We start from the raw sequence: 19,066 nt of genomic DNA, 5'->3' as shown, positions 1-19,066 counted from the left end.
CTACTTACCTGCTTTTTTCAAAGAACAAAAATAACGCCGATAATGTGTTTTTTTTTTTTTTTTTAACACCTGCAATTTGAAATTACAAAAAGCAGGACGGGTCCATTTAAGAGAAATAATTTAACGTTAAAGTTTACAGTATTATATCAACTATCTCACCCGCCTAGGGAGAAGAAGGTTGGAGTTCTGAGCAACTGCACCACACATCTCCAGCCCACTCCTCTTCCATGAAAGGTGGGAGGGGGGGCAAAGCTATTTAGCTCAGCCCCAGTGCCAAGCGGTCTAGACCAATATGAATCACGTGATCTTGATTAGCTCGTCGGTCCAACACCACACAATAGCCCTTGAAAAGAAGCTGGAAGAGACGCATCGAAATCTCGACAAAAAAGGGATAATAACTCTTCTCCTACTCACCAAGGTCAGTTAAAAGCGAGTTTTTGTGAACTGTTTTGTCTGTGCCTCAAATATATAGCCACAATGACGTTTTCATGTGTGTATTTTAGTATTCATGGTACGGTTTATGCTGGTGGGTCGCTCGGGCGTACCGTGCTTTTGTCTAACACTCATTTCGTGATGGTTAAGTCAGAAAAAAAGCATTCTTTAGGCTTAGCTAGGTTTAGTGAGTAAACCCTAAGGCTTTTGTTGTTCTTTGAATAAATATAAGTGGAAATTCGACTAGCGTACTAGCTTGGATCGTTTTTGGTCTGACAACCTTCGAGCAACCGGGACAACGAGATTTTCCTGTTCGATCACGTCTTCACACAAAAAGGCTTACCATAACAACAACTTATCCCCATTGGAAATACGTACATGGATCTCAAACATTCTGTTAATCTTAATTATCAGTATGCTTCGATCGTTCACCCATTTCCTAGCCATACTCAGTGGCAAGAACAGATGCACCGTGTTTGAAAACGTTTTATTTTGTCGGTCTAAAGTGCAACAACATGCAAATTGGAAATAACTTATTTAAGCTAATCAGTTTCCAGATGAGCAGTTGACAGCGCGCTTGGTAATTATTTGATAGGAAATCTTAAAGAACCCTTGAAGGGATGACTTTCTGCTTAAAGAGATGGTTTAAATGGAAAGAAAGTTTACAATCTTGGGTAGAACTAGAAATAATATATTTTCTAAACACATTTCCATGCCAAAAATTTTGATTCGGTTATCCAATTTCTCGAACAATTCGTTACAAAGTCTATCTGGTCCATCAATCATTCCTTTCTGTTAGCACGACAACAGAGTATTACATACAAAAATAACAGAAATATAGATTTTACCACATATTTGAAAAAAATCTTTAGTTTTAGACTTAATTTATATATATATATTTTTCTGTTTGATATAGACCATACACCAGCAAAGTCAGGGCAGTTCCACACTCAGTCAAAACAATAAAAGCAAGATGCCAAAGAACCATGTTTCATAGGCACCCTCAAATCACTTTTCTCATTTCCATATATTATAGTAACAATAAGGTAATTTCTTGACTGACCTGTTAAAGCTGGGAAAGTCCAGTGAATGGCAATATGGTTAATATGTATCAATTGAATGGCAATATTTTTAAGAATTTTTATATTATTTGAAGAGGCTATACAAAAGTCTAATTAAGGATTCAAAAACCAAATAAAGAATTTTGAAAGAGCAACAGAACAGAAAGCTTTATATATCAATTTAGAAATAACTGCTCTAATCTGTTCTTCATATTTGCTTTCCAGCATATCCCTTGCTAATCACTAATCATAAGCTTGTATTACAGCCTGGAATTGTAGTTGTTTACCAAGTAATTTGAAATTGCAGTTATTCTTCAGTAATTCTGCAGATTCCTCCAACTGGAAAATTTCCGAAAACTAAAATTGCTTGAGAGATCGCCCACTTTTACTGAGGATACCAAAAATTCTGGGAAATTGCGTACCATTTGCAGTTTTTAATATAAAATTTAACCAAGGTCCCCATGAGGTTTTTTTGCTATTTTGGATGACAAATTTTACTCAAGTCACCTTGAAAATTCTGGAATATAGCAAACTTTTTCTTTCCATAAATGGCATTCCAGGGAAACTGGGATCTCATTCTGGTAATTCCGATTAAATGGCAAACAACTGGTATAACCTATTCTGTTAAACTTGTTTTAATCATATAGAAGTACATATAGCCAGGCCACTGACATTCCTGGGATAGGGATGGATCAAAGTTATGGCAGACTCAAGATATTCAAGCAGTTGTTCACAGCAATGGGCAATTCCTACTGTCAGTGTGACAGTAGTGCCTGGACTGAGCCTATCATCTGACAGCAAGTCATCTTCAGGGGAACAAGTAGCTGCTGCCAATCCGCAGTATGTGGTAGCCAAGACCAAGCATGAGGGTAAGTGCTAAAAACCCACACTTTCCTCCCTTCAGTCTTTGTAATAAGGGGTGTTAAATGTTTTTAAACATTCAAAGTACTTAAAGGTCCTGTAAACACTTTTGGGATTTTGGGTCATTTTTGGGATATCATAGAAAATCTAGCGTAGAATACGAATATTGGGGTCTTTTTGCCGTTTCAGCCTAAAAGTTGACCCGATTGTAATTTTACTTCCGGTTGAATATACGGCGAAAGTAAATTTACCCTGTAGGTTTCACTAATTTGGTGGTTTTTGCGATCTTCATATATTTCATTGGCTACAAAAAATTTATCATATCTAACATTCTTTCTTAACAATTCTAACACTCATTCTACTAGCAAAAAGCACAATGCAACCTCCTCGATCTGTAGCCTCCACCAGTCAACCATCTAATGGCATTGTAACAAGGTCTAAGCATACCAGGAAAGATAAGAGCTCTACAATGAATCAAGGCCAACCATCGACACACGAAAACATTGACAACAAGTCTGACAAGGAAGCAATTCAGCTTCCGGAGCCAGCTCAACACAATGCTGTTTGCTCAACCTCAGGTACTGAATGCTCACTTTAGTACCCAGCCTCTAATAAACACCAACTCCCAGAGGAATCAAGGCTCCTGCCAGTCCTTAGGGTTACGGTCACGTCACCCTTAAAAATAAATCAAGTAATCAAGGCTCCTGCCAGTCCTTAGGGTTACGGTCACGTTTACCCTTAAAAATAAATCAAGGCTCCTGCCAGTCCTTAGGGTTACGGTCACATTCACCCTTAAAAATAAATCAAGTAATCAAGGCTCCTGCCAGTCCTTAGGGTTACGGTCACATTCACCCTTAAAAATAAATCAAGTAATCAAGGCTCCTGCCAGTCCTTAGGGTTATGGTTCACGTTCACCCTTAAAAATAAATCAAGGCTCCTGCCAGTCCTTAGGGTTACGGTTCACGTTCACCCTTAAAAATAAATCAAGTAATCAAGGCTCCTGCCAGTCCTTAGGGTTACGCTTCAAGTTCACCCATAAAAATAAATCAAGTAATCAAGGCTCCTGCCAGTCCTTAGGGTTACGGTCACGTCACCCTTAAAAATAAATCAAGTAATCAAGGCTCCTGCCAGTCCTTAGGGTTACGGTCACATTCACCCTAAAAAATAAATCAAGTAATCAAGGCTTCTGCCAGTCCTTAGGGTTATGGTCACGTTCACCCTTAAAATTAAAACAAGTAATCAAGGCTCCTGCCAGTCCTTAGGGTTACGGTCACGTTTACGATTAAAAATAAATCAAGTAATCAAGGCTCCTGCCAGTCCTTAGGGTTACGATCATGTCACCCTTAAAAATAAATCAAGTAATCAAGGCTCCTGCCAGTCCTTAGGGTTATGGTTCACGTTCACCCTTAAAAATAAATCAAGTAATCAAGGCTCCTGCCAGTCCTTAGGGTTACGGTTCACGTTCACCCTTAAAAATAAATCAAGTAATCAAGGCTCCTGCCAGTCCTCAGGGTTACGGTCACGTTTACCCTTAAAAATAAATCAAGGCTCCTGCCAGTCCTTAGGGTTACGGTCACGTTTACCCTTAAAAATAAATCAAGGCTCCTGCCAGTCCTTAGGGTTACGGTCACATTCACCCTTAAAAATAAATCAAGTAATCAAGGCTCCTGCCAGTCCTTAGGGTTACGGTCACATTCACCCTTAAAAATAAATCAAGTAATCAAGGCTCCTGCCAGTCCTTAGGGTTACGGTCACGTTTACCCTTAAAAATAAATCAAGGCTCCTGCCAGTCCTTAGGGTTACGGTCACATTCACCCTTAAAAATAAATCAAGTAATCAAGGCTCCTGCCAGTCCTTAGGGTTACGGTCACATTCACCCTTAAAAATAAATCAAGTAATCAAGGCTCCTGCCAGTCCTTAGGGTTACGGTCACGTCACCCTTAAAAATAAATCAAGTAATCAAGGCTCCTGCCAGTCCTTAGGGTTACGGTTCACGTTCACCCTTAAAAATAAATCAAGTAATCAAGGCTCCTGCCAGTCCTCAGGGTTACGGTCACGTTTACCCTTAAAAATAAATCAAGGCTCCTGCCAGTCCTTAGGGTTACGGTCACATTCACCCTTAAAAATAAATCAAGTAATCAAGGCTCCTGCCAGTCCTTAGGGTTACGGTCACATTCACCCTTAAAAATAAATCAAGTAATCAAGGCTCCTGCCAGTCCTTAGGGTTACGGTCACGTCACCCTTAAAAAAAAAATCAAGTAATCAAGGCTCCTGCCAGTCTTTAGGGTTACGGTTCACGTTCACCCTTAAAAATAAATCAAGTAATCAAGGCTCCTGCCAGTCCTTAGGGTTACGGTTCAAGTTCACCCATAAAAATAAATCAAGTAATCAAGGCTCCTGCCAGTCCTTAGGGTTACGGTCACGTCACCCTTAAAAATAAATCATGTAATCAAGGCTCCTGCCAGTCCTTAGGGTTACGGTCACATTCACCCTAAAAAATAAATCAAGTAATCAAGGCTTCTGCCAGTCCTTAGGGTTATGGTCACGTTCACCCTTAAAATTAAAACAAGTAATCAAGGCTCCTGCCAGTCCTTAGGGTTACGGTCACGTTTACGATTAAAAATAAATCAAGTAATCAAGGCTCCTGCCAGTCCTTAGGGTTACGATCATGTCACCCTTAAAAATAAATCAAGTAATCAAGGCTCCTGCCAGTCCTTAGGGTTATGGTTCACGTTCACCCTTAAAAATAAATCAAGTAATCAAGGCTCCTGCCAGTCCTTAGGGTTACGGTCAGGTTTACCCTTAAAAATAAATCAAGTAATCAAGGCTCCTGCCAGTCCTTAGGGTTACGGTTCGCGTTCACCCTTAAAAATAAATCAAGTAATCAAGGCTCCCGCCAGTCCTTAGGGCTACGGTTCACATCACCCTTAAAAATAAATCAAGTAATCAAGGCTCCTGCCAGTCCTTAGGGTTACGGTTCACGTTCACCCTTAAAAATAAATCAAGTAATCATGGCTCCTGCCAGTCCTTAGGGCTACGGTTCACATCACCCTTAAAAATAAATCAAGTAATCAAGGCCCCTGCCAGTCCTTAGGGTTATGGTCACAACGCCCTTAAAAATAAATCAAGTAATCAAGGCTCCTGCCAGTCCTAAGGTTACGGTCATGTCACCCTTAAAAATATGTTGAATAATGTTTATCTGCAAAAATGATTCGTTCAGGTCATTATCTATGGTACTAAAAACAAATAAAATGGATACGACTGATGTGCAAGATGTCATAAGGTGCGAAAGTGTTGTAAATTGGGACCTCATAACCTTAAAAAGTCTTGAATTGTATTTCACGTTTTTGTGGCCTTAAAAAGGTCTTAAATATGGGGAAATATTTGATAATGGTCTCAAAATGTCTTATTTTTCTCAAATTCTAGATAAAAGTTTAGAATTTCTAGCCAAGATTATATGATTTGAGCAATTTTGTTTGGCTGTTTGACAAAGTGTTATATTTGTGCAAGATCACACTGGTACTAAATTGTGAAATTCTCGGTCATTAAAAGTCTTAAAATTTTCTGCTAAGAGTTGGCTGTTCAGCTGCAGAAACCATGGTTATGCCCCCCACCCCTCCTGCTAAGGCATGGAGGTAAGAAAAGACTAAATTTTTCATTTATTTTTTAACCTCCAGGAAAATGCCAAGCAGGCGGTGAACTTCGACTTTCTCACCTCTTCCCTGTGAGCTCTACTGTTGATGTACCCCCAATGTTCTCCCTGGTTGGCCTCAAGTCCCCTCTGCTCCCTGGCATGACCCTGGTGGCAGCTGTTGACAAGCGGTATCTTCCTGACGAGGAGACCTGTATCACCATGCTCGGCTTCAGTGGGAATTGTGTGGGCTGTGGTGCCAAGGGGTTTCGTTACTTCACAGAGTTCTCACAACACATTAACCTCAGGCTTGCCACTCAGCCAAAGAAGCAAAAACACATCAAGTATTACATTATTAAGGACCAGAGTGGGCGGCTGAGAAAGGGTGGTGTCATTCCATGGAAAGGTACTGCAATTTGTTTTACAACTACTATTGAACACAATATTGATAGTCCTTATGGGGTATGGAGTGCTTGCAATAACACATTAACCATGTAGTTTTCTATTATGATTAAGGGTGAGTGCTAAATTTCGAGTATTTGGTAAAGCCAGGAGAAGTTGGGAAAAGACCAGCTATTAACTGAATCTCTTGCTTCCTTACCCTGAGGTACATATGGGAGGGAAGGAGCCCTATGTGCGACAATGATCAAGTTCCAGAAGCTTATGCACTTTCTTAATGTCTCTAGACCACAGAATCAAAAGTATTATTGTTTCTCAGTTGAGGGTCGTAAGAGGAGTATGCCGATGTCTGGACCTTCTCTTGCTACACCAGATGAAGATTCCAGCACAGCAGCAGCTAGCCCCTCTGCAGGTATGCTCATCATATGTTGTAAGACGCAGGTTATTATTTATTTTTCATGCTCATCAAATGTCAAAAAAGGAACTTCAGGTAGAACTGCTTTCGTTTTCATGTTGTGTCATAACTCTAGTTTTTATATCTAATAAGCAAAACTCACAGTGTTACCATGTTCCTATTTTTTACCGATTTTCTTAACTTCAGACACCTGCTTATAAAAACCTAGAATTTTCAAGATCAGGCTGAATAGGTTTTTATAATTTGGGGTACCTTTTGGCAGTAACATTTCTCTATTGTTATCAAACTTAACTCAGAAGTTTAATAAAACATTTGAGTACTCTTTCAAATACATACCTTATCCCCACCAGGCGGATAAGGTTCTTATAGAAAGGGTGCTTGAAATGTTAAATATCAGCCTGTATGTTCTTCATCTCTAGGTTCCTATACATGGGTGTTTACAGTAGAATGACTTGCACAATATGAGGGAAATCCTTCTATTGCAGTTAGTTTCAAGTTGAGGTGAAAGTTTACTGGATTAACACATTTTTAACACCCTCATGTAACATTTGTTGGCAGTGTCATCACAGAGCTCTGCTGGGAATATTGGTGCAAGCCAGACATACAACACTGCCAAGAGAAATCGATGGGAAAGCAGTAGTGAGAATGATGCTGCTTCTATCTATAGTGGCGGTATGTATACACCTATTTTGCAAATAAACATTGAACCACCAAATCGTGTACCATGATCCGATACATAGCTCTTGATGCATCAAAGACTGCCGAAAGCCCTATGGTAGTGTTATGTGTATGACATAGTGCGGAAGTCGGGGGGTTGGGGTGTCATTTAAGATAACATTCTCCGGGCGTATGGCACCTTATGGATCTGCACGATACATAGCAAACGTTATAATAATGGTAAGAATCCTCCTTCTTACCATGGCAAATTATGACTGGCCCAAGCACAGTTAAATTCTTAGAATACTCCATATTAACTGTGCCACTTTTTTTTAGATGAGGAAGCAAGTCCTGCTCACTCTCCAGCTTCCGAGATGAACAAAGCAGATCTCCCCAACAAGGCCTGGCTTACGGCAGCCTGTGGAGTGTGTCCTGTACTTCTCCTCTGTCAGCATTCCATTCCAAACGTTCCTTGCTGTGTTGACGACATCATAGTCAGTGACCTCTTAGTTGGCTGCTTTGACCCTCCCCTTGTTGCTGATCGCAACCAGTTTGGAAACTACTCCAACCAGTACCACGCCCAAGTCCCATCCCCCTCTATGGCCGACCCTGTGACCCAGACACGCACACACCCTGCCTCACCTCTCACCACCCAGATGGCAATTATCCTCCTAATCCAGCACCTGTCACAGCTGAACGAGGACGACCGCCTCAGCAGGGAAGACATCGAGTCATTGCTTCAGGATGCACAGCTAGAGCTCTCTGCCGGCTTCCAACAGCCGCATGCCATCGCACAAAGTAACCTGCTAACTCATGTCCAGCTCCCTGTCTTGGCCAACCTTGCAGCAGCAACATCTAAAGGCCGGGTCAAGATCGTTGTCTCGCCTGTTTCTCTGGAAAATGCTATCGTCCGCGTCCTCAAGTTCATCATGGAAATCATCAGACACAATCAAAACAAGTTTCCTAAAGTACCAGTTCCCGATTTCATATTTATTCTCGCCACATCGCAGCAAAAGGCTCCAGAGTTTTGTGTACTAGTGACAGGTATAAGCCAGGCCAGATATTTAACTGAAGCGATGTTGGGCCATCCAGTTGGTGCAAGAATTACGGACAACCTCACTAAGCTTGAGCAACTTTTTAGGCTGTCTAGCGACGCTCTGGAGCAGTTGGTTTCCAACTATGAAGAAGTCATGAATCAGGCCCAGCTTGTTTACATCCCATTTAACGGCTATGCGCGCATGAAAATCCACGCCAGTGAAGCGTTGACACTTGAACCCAAGATCACCCAAAGCTCGACACATCGCCTCAGTAAACCGTTCACTGTACATGCTGTTCAGAGCACCATGGCCAAGCAACTTGTCTCCCAAGTGTGCTCCATTGCAGATAATTCAAACGTTTTGGCAATTAGTGAGTTTGTCAATGTAGATTTTACCATTATGGTACCGCCTATAACAACTCTGTACAATCAGACTGTACAGCGTGTTGCTCACTCGGGTATCCTTGCCGAGCTGGAGCTAGAACCAGGTGACGCTGCATCCAAGTTCGAGACAGCCCAGAACTTTGTCATCAAGCATGATGATTGCGAAGAGACACAGGAGAAGTTGACAAGCTTATTGAAGAAGGTTCATACGCAGCCAAGTACCTTGTTCGTGATGGTGTTTGACCAGTCACAGTTCTATTGTAATCCTCGAGGCGTCCTTGATCTTCCTTACTACAAGGAGTTTCAGGAGTCGTGTAATGTGATCATGCTGTTCGTCACCTCAGCGCCATACTTGTTCCAGTCCAACCGTTCGTTCATTGATCCAGGAAACGAAGTTTACTGGTCAGACTCCAAACTTGATCTGGGTAAGATTCTTAACTTTTTGTAGCAATTTCTTAGGCTAACAAAAGTCTGATGATGAGAAGCAATCCATACCACTTCAGGTTTGGTTGACTCATAACCCCCTAAGAAATAAATAAGTAGGAATTTTCATTCTTATATCGCAATTTGAAGTCATGCGTTGTATTAATCTATCAAAGTGTTTCTCTCTTCTAACAAAGTGTTTTCACTTTTAAATAGTAAAAAATACTAGTCAAGTACTTATTGAAAACACCTCCGTGATTTACTTATTCCTTCATATGAGTCGTCTTTTGTTGCATGCAATTGCATGTATTGTTTTACTCGTGCCAAGAACAGTAGAAACAAGATTAGCTGTAGCCTACTATGTCCGACTACGTTTAGTAGTTATTACTGTAGATGTAAACTTCGTCACGTCTGACCTTTCCTGTCTCATAGATGCTTGCTCCATCACGTCTGGGTCTCTGGAAGACGAACAGTACACAGATGATCAGGACATCATGTACTTTGGACTAAAGGAGTACTGTGACTCCATCAAGTGGACCCATCAATTCCCGCTCGTGCGCCAGGATGATGCCTTTGAGAGAATGGCACTTAGAACAACTAGGTGAGATTAAATGGCTATTTTACAACTAGATTAAATAAAACGGCTCTTGGGAAACTGAGCTTTGCCTAACAAGTGTTACAACCACTAGGTTAAGCCAAACAGCTCGTTGAACTACTAAGTATGGTCAAACGGCTCAGATACTTCTGGTTGTTGTGATCAGACGGCTTTCGGTAACACTGACAACCAAGGTATTCCTCATGATTTGTGCATCAACAATTACTCATTACAGGGCCACAGACGACGTCAATGTTAGCGTGCTTCGATGTTACCTCCTCATTCGCCACTACTGCGCAGCAATCATGTGGGCAGCTGGAATCAAGCCAGCAGAGCCTCACTGCACCCTCAAGACGATACAGATCATACGGGAGATCATCGAGACGCCCGTCAGGAACACAGATGGCAGTGGTACCATGCTTCTTATTCGGATACCCTCGGTAGAGCTTGCGGGTCTGGCTTATGATAGCGTCAGGAATGTCAGGGACAGGTACGTGCTCATGGGCTTAGCCCATCAGACTTCCCTCCTCTTTAAATTCAAAGAAAATGTTTGAGAGCTGAATACACGATTTCATCCCCTGCAAATTTTGCTGTCCCCTTTCACCGAACATTGATTAAGATATGATGAAATGCTAACGTTTTTTTTGTTCGCTGTGTTTTAGACTTGGCTTCCAGTACCGCTTCTGTGTGATTCATGATAATGGAGCTGGTGAATTGGAGATCGAAGAGTACTTCCTTAAAAGACTCCGACTGTGGAGAAAGCAACGTGGTAAGACCCGTACTATACCATCACGTACTAAACAATAGACCTACAATCGCAACTTATTTTAATAAAATGTGCTAAAGCTGATCAGCAGTATCTGTGACTTAAGTAATCAGAATTACCTATACTTCCTCTACCTAACCCTTTGACTGGGTAAAAGACATACTGTCAGATTGCTCCCTTCCCATTGACGTTTCTCTATTGTTACAACTGAGGCATCTCATCATCGCTCTTCTCTTGTTGACTTTACCCCACTGGCATATTATTATTGTTCCTCTCTTGATGACTTTGCGTTTTTATCATTGCTTCTTCTTTTTTAACTAAAGGCATACTTGATGGTGAGGCACTAGAAACTTGGTATCCGCGATGCTACGAGGAACTTCTTGACCTGCCATGTATTGTATTACTGAGCGGTAGGGAACGACCCGGAGAAACCTTCCCAAGGTGAGAACTGTAGTCTTGTTTCACAAAGTGAGTGAGTGCTGTAGAAGGAAAGGCTGTAAGTATGTAGTATCTATAAGCAAATAAAACTCGCCTTATTCAATGAACATTACAATACCTTTAAAAATTGTTTTTTCCCAATATGCAATATGATTCCTAAATTCTGAAATTTCTCAAAAGTTTCCTAAGTATGTTTTGTTAAGAAAGCCATTATTAACCCCTCCTGCTAACAACAATTGGTAATTAGCTATTTGAATTGGTTTTCTATTATGTTAATGCTAACCTGCTCCCCAAGGACTTTATTGCGGATTCATTTTTCCAAATATAAGTTACTTAAACCATTGACAAAAGTTTTATTCCATTCGTTTTATTTAAAGCTACACGCATAGGCATGTAGCACACTCTTAGTATTTTTTGCTTCCACAAACTCTATATGATCTGAGTCAGTAGGGACCTGTTCTTAAGATCGAGCGCGACCGTGCGCCTGTTCTGTGCTCAATGCCAATCTCTTTAATAGGTCCCTGAAGTATATCGACATACGTTTGATAGACCGGGGCTTTCTTTATCGCTCATCTCTGGAGCTGGAATTCAGTGCCATCGCATGTTACATCAGTACCGGGGCAGGCCCAAGAACTATGGAAAACATTGACCAGTCAGATGATTCGAAAGACGATGCAGCAAGCAATAGTTCAGCGACGGGGAAGACGAGCCATTATTCATCCAACTACCCACTGCCGGTGGTGCTGGTGTCCAGATCGGCCTTTAAGGCATTCCAGACCGACTTTTACGGCTACCCCAAGCATCTGCTACTCCCCACCAGCCCTCAGACCCGATGGCTTGGCCACGGCAGGCCGCACTTGGTGACTTCCAACCCCGCCCACCAGTCCCTTTATTACCGACAGTGGACCGAACCTAAGCCCAAGCAGTCGGTTGGGTGCAGCTCGGTCAATAGCCGCCCGGTGATAAGCATGCGGAGTGGCAGTGGCATTGTTATAAGTCCGGATATCCCGGGTAATCCCCTAACAGAGGCTATAGTTCTTAGAGCCCAAGCCTAATGGAGTCATATAATCTCCAATTATCCCTGATGTCTTTTATTCATCGTCAATCAGTTCCTACCTTTTTAAAATCGTATGTTATGGATTTACTTTCGTGCCCTCCTTTCCTGACCTAACCCCGCTAAAGTGGACTTCCATTATACTTTTCATTGTTTCTTTTGTTCATTTGCCTCCATGCCAAACATTAGTGAAGGTTTCATTGTAGTGTAGGCTGGTTGTCCGTGATACGAATAACGACATAAATGTTTAGGTATTTTGTTCTAAATAAGTTATGAACACTTACATACAAGGGGCTCGTTTCTCAAAACACCCGAGAATTCTCGGGCCCGAAAACGTTTTATTTCTTAAATTTGAAATGCTTGCTAATCCTATAAAATTTATGGTATCGTAATGTGTTGAAATATCGTCAAACATCGTATTTTACCACAAAGATTCATGTGAAGGAGATTCTCCTTATAGATTTATAGAATTTAATCTTTCTCGAACTTCTCGGGCCCGAAATTCACATGGCTTAGATATTAAGAAAGTTCTCGGGACCTCGCAGTCACCCGAGACATTTCGGGTAACTTTTTGGCTCCAGCAAAACTTCGAAAATAGCCCTATAGAGCGTAATCATTTGGAATACAAACCAAAGGAAGTTCAAACTGTTCTAAAACATGAAAGCGGAAAGGGGCGAATCTAGCTTTTTGCCAAGGGGGTTTGACCCTAACATTTTCGTAATTATTTTACCTTCGTAACGATTTTGAAATAGACACAATGAAAACGATAAAAAGGCAGCCCAATACCCATACAGGCCCATAATTATCTTGGTGTACTCTCACTGCGTACCATGCCTCTTAACACGCCGAATACAGCCTTTGCAAGCAGAGCCCGTTTATTCTTGTGTGATAATTATTTTAAGTATCAGTGTATTCTTTTTGGTCTTGCAGATGTAGTTGAGGAAGACGGGATGTCCGCAGTGGAGACCATGGGAGATACCAGACAGTCCAGTAAGTGAATCTTTCAACGTGTGCAACTTTAGGGAGATTTTATAACAAAATTCCCTTATTTCAATTACAGATTGTGGCAGTGAGTGTGGAGAAACTAGTGGCGAAGATAAACCGAATAGTCCTGTTCAGAACACCTCAGTCAGAGATGAAATACCTGCCAAAAGAATCCGCCTCACGAACGATCCCAGACCAGGTAAAGCTACTGGGACCACAAAGGGGAATCCAGCACAAATTTAGATACCGCTTGTAATAAGACCGCCTGCTCGAAGACAAATAGGGTGATTTAGATCCACGACGCCGGCAAGAGGACGCCGCCTCGCGCACGTTCGATTGCGCGCGCACGCTATTTTTTGCCGGCGTCCCGTCCTGAAGAGGACGTGAAAAAGCATGAAATGCCGTCCTGAACAGGACGCGACGCCGGCAAGAAAAGCGTGCGCGCGCAATCGAACGTGCGCGTGTCGGCGTCCTCTTTCCGGCGTCGTGGATCTAAATAGCCCTAATGAATATCAGGGCACGCCAAAGCACCATTCACTGCTTCCAAGGAGCAAAGTTTAAGTGACCCGGTCCCGTTTAACCCAGCAAAACAGTTTCCAACTCTTTTTATTACCCGTTGCTTAGGTCAAATCATGGCGCCGCCAAGCAATCCCTCAGAGTCCGATAATGACGTTGGAGTAGGTGACATCACTGATGAAGAAAGTGACACAGAGAAAGGACAACGCTTCCATCCCAGGTCCATACTCTTTAGTGGCGCACCCCAGGTAGGCCATTTGCCAGGTCCATACACTTTAATGGAGCACCCCAGGTAGGCCATTTGCCAGGTCCATACTGTTTAGTGGATCACCCCAAGTAGGCCATTTTCCAGGTCTATATTCTTTAGTGGCGCACCCCAGATAGGCCATTTGCCAGGTGGTCCATACTCTTAGTGGCGCACCCCAGGTAGGCCACTTGCCAGGCCCATACTCTTTAGTGGAGCATCTCAGGTAGGCCATTTGCCAGGTCCATACTTTTTAGTGGCGCGACCCAGATAGGCCATTTGCCAGTTGGTCCATACTCTTTAGTGGCGCACCCTAGGTAGGCCATTTGCCAGGTCCATACTCTTTAGTGGAGCACCTCAGGTAGGCCATTTGCCAGGTCCATACTCTTTAGTGGAGCACCCCAGGTAGGCCATTTGCCAGGTCCATACTCTTTAGTGCGCACAAATGGTTTATGGGTATCCAAATATGCGTGTCAATGGCTGTATAGCTCGCTTTCAAATGAGGACTTCGGTGTCTTTCATTGTGGGACGGGAAAATGTGAATATGAATGTTGTTTGTCAAGTTAAGTAGTTAAAAAGTTTAAAATGTTTCAGGTTGGTAAGACCGGGGCGTATTTGCACTTCATGCGCCTTTTGTATCACATGCTTACCAAACTCCGACGTGTTGACGTCTACGATGAGCTTCCTTGGACTACTGACACCAACAAACCTGCTGACGGCACCCAGAAAGACGTCCCCTCGCCCATTCCCCCAGACAACCGTACCTTTAGTCAGTTACCGTTCACATGGAACCTCCAGCAGCACCCCTTTAATGGAATAAGTCCTTTATATATGAAGGCGGATAAGGGCGTCGCGGGTGCATCAACGTTAGTAAAGGGTCCCTCAAGAGATGCCCCTAGGGCCCGCCCTATTACGTCATTCACTGTACCGCAGTACGCCGCTCATGATGTTTGCCATCAGTGTGACGCTTGCAAGGCCTGCCGAGACGCCTTGGGCCCCGCACAGGGGCTTACCTATAGGCTCAGTTCTGGGCACATACTGCAGTTCCTTGTCCCGTCCATTCATAGCAGCAGCTTTGATATCAAGGGGAAACATCTGCTCAGCCTGAAGCTACGGCTGTTTGAGTTGTCAGGAGGGGCTGGGGTAAAGAAGGAGGGCGGAGAAAGCCCGATGAAGACGCCCTTGATGATGCCTAGTACTGGACGTCATGAGAATGGTGAGTGGTAACACTTCTAAAGGGTTTGCGGTGATGCGGTTTTTTGTTGAACGTGTGCCTTTTTCTGTTTTGGTAGGTTTTTTCTGTGCGGTTTCTTTAGACAAAGCGGTCTCCGGTTTTTCGCAAAATTGTTATGCGTTTTTGCGGCTACTCTTATGCGATTGCGGCTATTTGCGGTATCCACAGTGTAACCGCAAGAATCCTTTTTGTCCTAGGTCTGCTGAATCTTCAGCACACCATGGAAGACAAGGATCACATTCATATCGTGTTTGTCCATCAACATGAAATGGCGCTCTATCACAAGTCCTGGCCCAACCACGTGATTGTAGGGCTACCACTGGAGTGTGAATACGAAGGTGTGGGCTCAGCTAGGTTCTTCATCAAGGTACTTATATTCCCTTAACATAATAAGTAATATTTACTCCACATCGCGATCGTTGTAAACAACTGTTGTGATTATTTCTGCTAGCGTTTGAAAAGCTATTGTAAGGAGATGTGCATGATCGTTTAGTTGTCGGAAATGCTCATTCTAGCACCCAAATCAAAAAGCCCCTTACCTCTGAATAACCGCTCCCCTTTTACGTAGAAAAAAGTGAGTCCATATGTCTTTTAAACAAGTATTTTCGGTATAGCGGTTATAGCTTGTTTTTTATGTGTATTCTTGTGGTATAATCCTTCTATCCCTTGTTCTGACACACTTCTAAGATATTCATGAGAGAAATCTCCACTCTCTCCTTTAAAATATGTTTACACTTCACTTTCGTAGGAGTTCGCAACAGATAATTTTTTTGCGGAAAGGAAGCGTCAAGGTGTTGATGGCAGCACCGGATGTGATGTATGGCCTTTCATTCTGATGATTGACGATTCCTGTGTCACGTGGCAAGATCTGCTAAAGTCTCACCCGCAACAGAAGTAAGTACTTGTCTGGCCCTACTCGGAAGATTTTCGTATTGGTCAAGCCCATACCCATTGTTGGACTTTCTAATAACTTGCGTGACGTTGCTTGCCATCCACTACCTAAGAGTGGATCTAGGGGGGAGGGGGAGGGAGGATTGGGTAACTACCCAGTCCCCCCATTTTGATGAATTTCTTGTACATTTTTGTATTATCCGCCCCTTTTTATGGTCATTTTCTAGCTTTTTCATTCCGGAATGGCATTCAAGTCATTCTGCTACAGGCCTTAATTCCATTCTCCTGAATGATGAACGCGGAACGCGGGATAAACGAACGCACGCTTTTTCTTTTCTTATCATTCTCATTCCGGAATCACAAGTAAAAAACGCGCCCTTAGAAGTGCTACCCTTATGTGATTGCCGCCTAGATAGTGTATCCATAAACACGCATGTCATATCTCGCAGTCATACTGACTACCGCCTTAATACTGTATCCATTGATCACGCATGTCGTATCTTGCAGTCATACTGACTACCGCCTTAATACTGTATCCATTGATCACGCATGTTATATCTTGCAGTCATACTGAAGAGCAAGCTACCAACACGTCCCTGCTGAAGATAATCACGCAAGTAGAAGCCATGCCCAACGTTGCCACCACTGTCGGCGCCATCACCTTCCGGCCCTTCAGCTCCAAAACACCCACACCCTTAGCCGCCCCCTCCGTGGACCACACCCCACCTACAGGCCCAGCCGTGCTGATCAACATCCTGACCACGGCAAACACCCAGTTCGACCGGCGCAAGTACTCAAACGAGAACGTCGACTGGGGGATACGGCTTCAACTGGAAGGAATCACCACCCTCAGGCTAAACCACATTTCAGTTGCCAGGAAGCGAATCGAGAACGGGGGCCGTCCGTCATTCAAACTAGTCCTGAAATCCCTTGAAGAGGGCAACGGGGCAGCACGTGTGAGACCTTGCCGCATCACGAACTACAGCAGGTTTGTGACCGCGCCTGACACGGAGGACACTCAGTTCCTCTCGGTGCCTGCGCAGTTCCTGCTAGAGCTCTACCTCGCACAGGCCGCTGCCACCAAGCTCTTCCAATCCGCAGCTGACAAACCGGATAACCCGGTTCTGATCCTTGACGCGTACGTCAATCTCGGGCCTAGGATTAGCGTGGAGTGTTTGAGTTCTCGAAAACTTCAACAAGAGGGGAAGGAGAGGGTGAGGGCTAAGAGAGGTTCTGTTAAGTACGGCGGGCTCTTGCTGTACTTCAGTGATGCGGAAACCGTGACGCGGGAATTGCTTCAACAGTTTGACTTCTGCGAGGATGCACAGCTTTGCCTGGTATGCCAGGACAGAAACACCCTGCGGCAGGAATTGGTAAGACTTGACCTGGAGGAGAACTGGAGGTTTAAGCTGAGGGACGAGCTTCAAACGGCTAACGATCCCAGGGAGCCGTCGCTTTTCCTGCTGACCGGCAAACATGATTAGATCACGCAGGGCAGGCGGTAGGCTAGTGCAGTAAAGCAAAAGGACCAGGGCTTGTCCTCGTGAAAATTCAAGGATTCATCAGGGGGTTTTCGACAAGCATCACAAGATGTCGTTGCTTTCTCTGGTTGATAGCCAACAGAGGCTATCGAACTCCACGCAACAAATAAGGCTGTAGGAAACTGAAGGTTCAATAGATAAACCATCGATATGCTATAAGACCTCGCATAAAGATCATTGTAAAATAAACATTAATGTACGTATAACTAAATTCGTTATTACGTTAGTGGTGTACGTCGTAGTGATTTTGGATATTGGTTTGCTTTTTATTAAAAACCTATAGATTTATTAAAAATAAATATTTATATGATAGGCAACTTGCACAAGTTGATCACGTGACCTGGTGGCGCATTCTGGGTCTCCTAAAGAAGAAGAAAAAAGATTGGGAAAAAACTGTTGCAAAGCTAGAGAATGATACGATTCTGTCACCCAAAATGTTACATACCGCCTACTTTGTGAAATCGAGAAAAAAAAGGCGAAAATGCGCCTTTTGAATAACTAATACTTAGAAATTATTAAACAACGTTAGGTAAGATAAACCTCGCTAAATGCCGTGTACTCGCAAAGTTGTAAGTCAGGTTTATTATTTGAGTCGTGCCCATCAAGCACATCAACAGCTTTGTTGACCGATTTAGCAGACTATTTTATCCTAGATTGCTCGTCTACCTCGCAGTGGTACTAAATTTATCTTCATTAAAGCGGACCTTTTAGTCCCAAACCCCCCCTGGCTACGGGCCTGAACAGCAGCATACAACATGGATTGCTGTTTTCATGACGCGGCCGATATTTAGAAAACTAACTCTTAGGCACATGTGGGAATTTACCGGCCCTATGTCGTTTTCTAACGTGAGATTCTGAATAGAATAGTTTTGTATTTTTACAATCCAAAATCTTCCATTTGTGACAGTGTGTTAGTCAACTGGTGTCCAGTCTTTTTTCTCATGTTGAGAATCATGAGGTTAGAAATTGGATTTCCAGTTATTTTCTGCACTCTAACATGCATGACAAATGGAGTCATACCTATCCATCAAAATCAACTCTAGAGTGGCATACACCCAAAAGATTGTTGATCGCCACTCTAGCCTTTTATACTATACTGTGTTTCATTTGAAAGTTCTTGCAGTCACTCACCACTGCCTTAGCCAAGCAATTCTCTTATTGTTCAGCCAGTAAACTGACTGATTATGCAAGGATTTTTAAAGAGATCACAGAACTTGGATATTGTCTGTTTTTTCTTGCAAAATGTAAACTTAGAAAACAAACTATAAAATGCACCTAGTTTCTTGAAGTTTGATTTATTTATGTATACCAGCCCCAATAACTGGAATCCTTTCCTTACCTTCCTAGCAAAGCAAAGCCCCCCCCCCCCCCCCCACCACCACCACCATCTGAGTAGACTTTGAAACACCTATTTTCATTTTGGCTGATTTTGGGTAGTCTCCTATCCAGTTGTTCTTGGTGTTGCTTCCGAACAGCTGCACAGGACACTAGACAGGCGCAAACA

At 43.0% G+C, this 19,066-nt stretch overlaps 1 protein-coding gene across 1 annotated transcript; it reads left to right on the top strand.

Moving 5' to 3' along the window:
- The first annotated feature begins 276 nt into the window (after window positions 1–276).
- On the top strand, window positions 277–18,850 carry LOC5506585 (GREB1-like protein). The gene is made up of 19 exons (XM_001627226.3): window positions 277–418; window positions 2,141–2,362; window positions 2,720–2,932; window positions 6,032–6,391; window positions 6,704–6,796; window positions 7,358–7,471; window positions 7,793–9,301; window positions 9,732–9,900; window positions 10,130–10,384; window positions 10,557–10,663; window positions 10,984–11,101; window positions 11,616–12,109; window positions 13,083–13,142; window positions 13,213–13,335; window positions 13,761–13,900; window positions 14,491–15,112; window positions 15,328–15,497; window positions 15,879–16,024; window positions 16,587–18,850. Exons 2-19 carry the CDS (start codon window positions 2,194–2,196, stop codon window positions 17,503–17,505), a joined length of 5,781 nt encoding a protein of 1,926 aa, XP_001627276.3. The 5' UTR covers window positions 277–418; window positions 2,141–2,193; the 3' UTR covers window positions 17,506–18,850.
- Window positions 18,851–19,066: the final 216 nt, after the last annotated feature.

Source organism: Nematostella vectensis, chromosome 4, assembly GCF_932526225.1.
Source record: "Nematostella vectensis chromosome 4, jaNemVect1.1, whole genome shotgun sequence".
Taxonomy (NCBI): domain Eukaryota; kingdom Metazoa; phylum Cnidaria; class Anthozoa; order Actiniaria; family Edwardsiidae; genus Nematostella; species Nematostella vectensis.
Note: the sequence above shows the minus strand (reverse complement) of the source record. Positions and strands in the feature narration are given on the sequence as shown.

Bases quoted from the DNA above. Each gene is read 5' to 3' on its own strand.
- LOC5506585 (XM_001627226.3), top strand. From the start codon at position 2,194: ATGGCAGACTCAAGATATTCAAGCAGTTGTTCACAGCAATGGGCAATT. The intron at 9,302-9,731 runs GTAAGATTCTTA...CCTGTCTCATAG, and splicing joins AGACTCCAAACTTGATCTGG to ATGCTTGCTCCATCACGTCT. The intron at 11,102-11,615 runs GTGAGAACTGTA...TCTCTTTAATAG, and splicing joins CCCGGAGAAACCTTCCCAAG to GTCCCTGAAGTATATCGACA.